This window comes from Dipodomys ordii, unplaced genomic scaffold, assembly GCF_000151885.1.
Source record: "Dipodomys ordii isolate 6190 unplaced genomic scaffold, Dord_2.0 Scaffold31, whole genome shotgun sequence".
NCBI lineage: Eukaryota > Metazoa > Chordata > Mammalia > Rodentia > Heteromyidae > Dipodomys > Dipodomys ordii.
Genome location: NW_012267247.1, coordinates 5,138,299 through 5,144,817, shown reverse-complemented (window position 1 = coordinate 5,144,817; position 6,519 = coordinate 5,138,299). Strand labels below are relative to the sequence as shown.

General features: G+C 38.1%; 1 protein-coding gene across 1 annotated transcript in view; it reads left to right on the top strand.

The window, feature by feature from the left end:
* The window catches only part of Ssh2 (slingshot protein phosphatase 2), a 123,954-nt gene that overhangs the window by 88,310 nt on the left and 29,125 nt on the right, over nucleotides 1-6,519 (top strand). The window contains exon 9 of the mRNA XM_013016296.1: nucleotides 6,380-6,426. Within this exon, the coding sequence (XP_012871750.1) occupies nucleotides 6,380-6,426 (47 nt within the window). The remainder of the gene's footprint in view (nucleotides 1-6,379; nucleotides 6,427-6,519) is intronic.

Genomic DNA, 6,519 nt, shown 5'->3' with positions numbered 1-6,519 from the left:
GCTTTTTTCTTTTTTCTTATGTGGTGCTGAGGAATTGAACCCAGGGCCTCGAGCATGCAAGGCAAGTGCTCTACCACTGAGCCACCTTCCCAGCCCCCCACCTAGCCTTTTCTTTTTTGGGGGGTCTGGTCCTGGGGCCTGAACTCTGGGCCTGGGCACTGGCCCTCAGCTCTTCAGCTCAGGGCTAGCGCTCTACCACTTGAGCCACAGCGCCACTTCCGGCTTTTTTCTTTTTGGTTATGTGGTGCTGAAGAATCGAACCCAGAGCCTCATGCATGCAAGGCAAGCACTGTACCACTGAGCCACCTTCCCAGCCCAACCTAGCCTTTTCTTAAATGGAACTTCAGCACAATGTCTTTGATATCTTCCACTTCAACCGTTATATTACAAGTCACTTGTAAATGTGATTGTAGTGATTATATGACATTTGAAGACTTTTAAGTGATTTATGTGTTTATTTGATCACTCATTCAAAAAACATTTGTTGATTCTCTTATTGTGCCAGCATGAGACTAGTTTACTTGTATGGTCTGATCTAATTCTAAAAGGGTAATGAACCATAAGGGAGAAAGGCTCAGAAAAGGCCTATGGAATCAAGGACACAGAGATGTCTAATCAGGAGATTAAACAGTTAGAAAATATCAGTAGTAATATTAGCAAGAGTGGTGAAGGCAGAGGCCAGGGTACTATGGGTTGAAACACATAGAAAATAAGGAAATAGAAAAAAAGTTAATATTAGCCTGTATTTCTATAGATCTTGGCTATGAAGGGAAGGAAGAAATAGTATCTAAGGGAGCTTCAGAATAGATAAAGAGGTTTTTCTTTTTAATATGGTATAAAGTTTATAGGTAGGAAAGATGCCTATTGAATATATAAGACTGGAGTGGGAAGGGCATTCCATATCTAATTCTGAAATAATAAGTAAACTTTATTTTAAAGTGTTTGCCTTTGCAAAAGATATAAACAGCTCAGAAACAGAAAAATGGATATTAACATTGTGAAGTTGTTCACTTTCACTCATGAGAGAAAAAAATTTGGAGTTATTCTGAGATAGCATTTCACACATCATATTAATAAAAATTCAAAAACTAAATCACACATTTTGTTGACAGCGTTATGAGGAAAAGTAGCACTTACATTATTGTTAGTAGGAATGCAGAATTGTTAGTCCTTGGTTAGAATAAAGTTAGTGTACATTTAGTTTTTGTCCAGAAATCCCACTTTCACAATGTCATTTTATAGACTAGTTTTATAAGTTATATCAATACCTAATGAAGTACTCTTCAGAAGTAAAAAAAAATGAAGATCTCTGTGAACTGTTATGTAAAATATACAGTTCTAGGTTATATGGCATAGTTTTGAAAATAGTTTTTGAAGAGCTAAGGAATAGCGCCCAGGCCCAGAGTTTAGACCCCACAACTGACAAAAAAAAAAAGAAAGAAAGAAAGCCCTGACTGAGTTCAAATTCTAGTACCAGGACACACATAGAAAAAAAAGAAACCAAGCCGGGTGCTAGTGACTCACGCCTGTAATCCTAGCTACTCAGGAGGCTGAGATCTGAGGATCGCGGTTCAAAGCCAGCCCGGGCAGGAAAGACCATGAGACTCCTATCTCCAATAAACCACCAGAAAACCAGAAGTGGCGCTGTAGCTCAAGTGGTAGAGCGCTCGCCTTGAGCTGAAGAGCTGAGGGACAGCACTCGGGCCCAGAGTTCAAGCCCCACAACCGACAAAAAAAAAAAAAAAAAGAAACCAAAGAACAAAAAATTATAGTATACTACTCTGTGATATGAGAAGTGGTAATCTGTATTTGCTTATATTTTTAATAGAACATAAGCAGTATAAACTATAAATTAATGAAAATAGTTACCCATAGGAATTAAAGATATAGATGTTTACTTTTTCTTCCTTGATACAGGATATCACTGTATAGCCCAGGCATGCCTCAAACTTGCTATGTAGCCCAAGTAATTTTGAATGCTATCTTCTTACTTTAGTTTCCCAAGTGAAATTATAAGCTTACTTTTTAAAAAACTTTGAATTTCCATTATGTAAAAGTTTTGCTACTCACAAAATTAAAGATAATAGGAAAAGCATATTCTAAAATTGGGTACACAGAACAAATTAACACAAATATATACCAAATTGAGACCTTATAGAAGATAATAATTTAAATAACTTTTAGGCAAGATTCTTTGCTTTTATCCTTAGTGAAATATGACTAGCAAATAGACCAACCAAAATATTGAATTTAATAGGTTTGTTTTGGTCATAGTAATGTTCAATTTATTTTCTTAGTAGTGAAAATGAGTTGGGAACCAAGGTTTTAGGGAGATTAGGGAACTAAAAATGCTGAGTCAAGTCAAAAATTGAGAAAGAACCTGTAAATGTGAATTGGAGATAACAGTTTAAACTTGCTATTTTTAGAAATATTTCTTTGCTTTGTCTGCTGAAAATTTTTCCAAGCCCATGTAATTAATACTGGTATCTTGATTACACAATAACATTCTTTATTAAAAGAAACCAGAGTTCTTTGAGAAATGGTGAGTCCATTCACAAAAGTGAATCTGGAAGTTGTTTTTGTTTGTTTGTTTGATGTACTGGGTTTTAACTCAGAGCTTGAAGTTTGCTAGGCAAGCACTCAAACACACTTGTCTCCTGCCCTTTTTCTCTAGGTTTTTGTTGGACATGGGGCTTAAACTCTGGGCCTGGGTACTGTCCTAGTACTCTACCACTTCGAGCCACAGCGCCACTTCCAGCTTTTTCTGTTTATGTGGTGCTGAGGAATCGAACCCAGGGCCTCATGCATGCAAGCACTCTTAACACTGAGCCACCTTCCCAGCCCTTCTCTAGGTATTTTGAGGTAGGGTTTTATTTTCTGCCTGGACATGCCTCCGGACCACAATCCACCTAGTTTAGGTTTCAGTCATAGCTAGGATTACAGGCTCATGCTACCATACCATTTCTTTCCATTGAAATAAAATCTTTCAAACTTTTTGTCCTAGACTACCCTAGAACTGTGAACCTCCCGATCTTAACCGTCATGTAGCTAGGATAGCAGGCAAGCATGAACTCAATGAGGAATCTCATGAATTTTCCAGGCCTGTATCCTAGCTACTCAGGAGATTTAGGAACACAGTTCTCAGCCAGCCTGGGCTGACAAATAGAAGAGATTCTTATCTCCAGTTAACCAGCAAAAAGCAAGAACTGGAGGTGTGACTCTACCAAGAGCACTAGCCATGAATGAATAAAAAGTAGAGTGAGAGAGTGCAAGGCCCTGAGTTGAAGTCCCAGTACACATAATACAAGAAAGAGGAGAAGTGGGGTGGAGGGAGAAAAAGTCTCATAAACTTTTGCCTTGAACCACAGTCCTGGATCTCAGTCTCAGAAATGACTAGGAGTCTAGTAGCGAGCCACAGACATGAACTGCCAATGCCTGACTAGGAAAAAACTTACCTTGATGAGATTCCTTCCCACTTGCCAAATTCAGGACAATTTGAGCATCAAAATAATGTTAAAAGCAGCTGAGAGTTAGTGGCTCAGTTAGAGTCCCTGCTTTGAAGCCTGGAATTCAAACTCGAATATTGTAAGACAGGAAAGAAATAATTTTAATAAAAAGATGGAAAGAATAGTCAGATGAAGCTGTATTAGGGATGAGTACCAGCTAACATACACAAAGCCGGGCGCTGGTGGCTCACGCCTGTAATCCTAGCTACTCAGGAGGCTGAGATCTGAGGATCGCAGTTCAAAGCCAGCCCAGGCAGGAGAGACCGTGAGACTCCTATCTCCAATAAACCACCAGAAAACCGGAAGTGGCGCTGTAGTTCAAGTGGTAGAGCGCTTGCCTTGAGCTGAAGAGCTGAGGGACAGCACCCAGGCCCAGAGTTCAAGCCCCACAACCGACCAAAAAAAGAAACAAAAACATACACAAGTATCACTGTTTTATAATCTCCAGAAAAATAGTTTATTTGGGCAAGATGAGAAATGGGCATTAAAACCAAAGGCAAGGGTTGGGAATGTGGCTTAGCGATAGAGTGCTTGCCTAGCATGCATGAAGCCCTGGATTTGATTCCCCAGTACCACATACACAGAAAAAGTGGAAGTAGCACTGTGGCTCAAGTGGTAGAGTACTAGCCTTGAACAAAAGAAGCTCAAGGACAGTGCCCAGCCCAGAGGTCAAGTCTCAGGACTGAAACAAAGGCTAGTGGAGCTGTGGCTCAAAGTGGTAGGATGCAAAGAGAACTCGGGGACAGAGCCCTAAGTTCAAGGCCCATGACTGCCAAAAAAAAGGCTAAAAGTTACTATGAGACAGTGTATTCACACAATCTCTAATAATGACTATCCCTAGATTACTAATTAATTGCAAAGAAACCTTTATAGTAGAGAGATGTGGAAGATACAAAGAAAGGTACAGTGTATTTAAACTCAGCATACTAAATAATGGGGCAAACTAATAGCATATGTTTCCCAATTTGATACAATAGGAAGAACGTAATGTCACTCTTGTAAAAAGTTGGAACTGCCAGGTGCCAGTGGCTCATACCTACAATCCTAGCTACTAAAGAGGCTACAATCTTGAAGATCCTGATTCATAGCCAGCACAGGCACACAAACCCAAGAGACCAGGACTCAAAAATCTTACCTGTGGCCACTTTTGCTCATTGACTAGTGTTCTACCAACTAAGCCATACCTCCAACCCCAAATCCAAGAGACTCTTATGACTTAGCAAAAAGCTAAAAGCAGAGCTGAGGCTCAAGTGGTGGACCCTCCAGTCTTGAGCAAAAAAGCTAAGCAAAAGTACAAGGCTTTGAGTTCAAGTCCCAGTACTGGCACAAAAAAAAGTTTGACCTGAATCTGATCACAGAAAATAATCTGAAAAACCCAAGTTATAGTGTGTTCTCTTAGTTAGCAGAGCTGAAATCTTTTTTTATAGAGTGTAAGTGTCATGACAGACTAAAAACAATAAAAAGAGTAGAGAGGGACTGGGAATGTGGCTTAGTGGTAGAGTAGCTAACATGCATGAGTCCCTGGGTTCAATTCCTTGGTACCATATAAACAAAAAATAAAATTAAAAAAAAAGAAAGGGAGGTATAGGCTGTTCCATATTAGAAAAGGAAATAGAAATATGGCAACCACATGTAAAGTATGACTTTTGAGTTTATAAAGGACATTTGGGAGACAGTTGTGGAAATTCAAATATGGACAGTGTATTAAGTTATTGAATTTGTGTTATATTTTGAGTATGATCATAGTATTTTGTAAGAAAATTTTCTCATTAATAAAATGAATACCAGGAAGTAGAAACATGCTTGTGGGGGATGGAAGAAAGCACAGGAATAGAGGGAGAAAGAGTGAGCAAATGGAGTCACCATATTCAATGACAGTATGTAAAAATTGAACTACATAACTTGAGGGTAGGAATGAGAGGAGGGAAAATGGGGAGAACAGTAAAAGGGGTAGGTGACATTGATCAAGATGCATTGTTCTTATAACTTGAATTATAGAATTAAAACCTCTTTGTACAGCTACTTAATAATTTTTAAATGTTCTTGTACCTGTTCAAGTATTATAGTATTCAAATTGCTTTCACAATGGCACAATTGTATATTGATTGAAAAAAAAGAAAGACGATTATGGAAAATATTCATAACTAATGTGTCTTCCAGATATCCTGCAGAGTCTAACCCCTCATTTGCCTCTTTTTAAAATTTTACATATGTTTTCCCCTTTATTGACAAAGGCTGCCATTTCATTGTCTTAGAACACAGACACACACACACATTTACACTCTGCCACCAGCCTCTTTATACTCCTTAATTTATAATAAGCTAGGAGGAGTAGGATTTGAATCAGATCTCCCCAGATCTGTTTTGTTTTTTGTCTTAGTGAGAAACTCAGGATTAAATTCAGACCCTCATAAACGAGTCCTCAGATCTAGGTTTAATTTATAATAACATTGTTTTGTTCACTGTTGAGCATCTCTAAGTACCAGGCACTATGCAAGTTTTCCAAAGGTCTCTACCCTCAGGAGTTTATTTTACAGTAGGTGAAATAATTAGAAAATAAGCACATAAATAAATATTAATGTACAAATTGTGATAGATACTGCTCAGGAAAATAGTGAATTACTATGAATTTGAATAGCATAGGAAATTGAGTGTAGATTTGATGATGGTCAAAAGTCACTTCTTGACGGTCTTGAGAGAAATTATTTGAATTTTATGAGTCAGCTTTCTTATATGTAAAAAAAAATTGAGGCTAGGAACTAAATGTGCTAATATATAAAATGCCTGCTTCTTTCTTACACAGTACTTTTTTTCAAATATTTTATTTAGTTGATTTGCTAATGTTCCCTAACCTTGTCATTTTGGCTCTTTAGGGATCAGAATGGAATGCCTCCAACTTGGAGGATCTACAGAACCGAGGGTAAGCACACAGAAGAATTACTGACAATCCTATGTGAATGAAGTCTCTGTTAATCTTTTTTTTTTTTTTTGAGACTCTTTTTTTTTGGGGGGG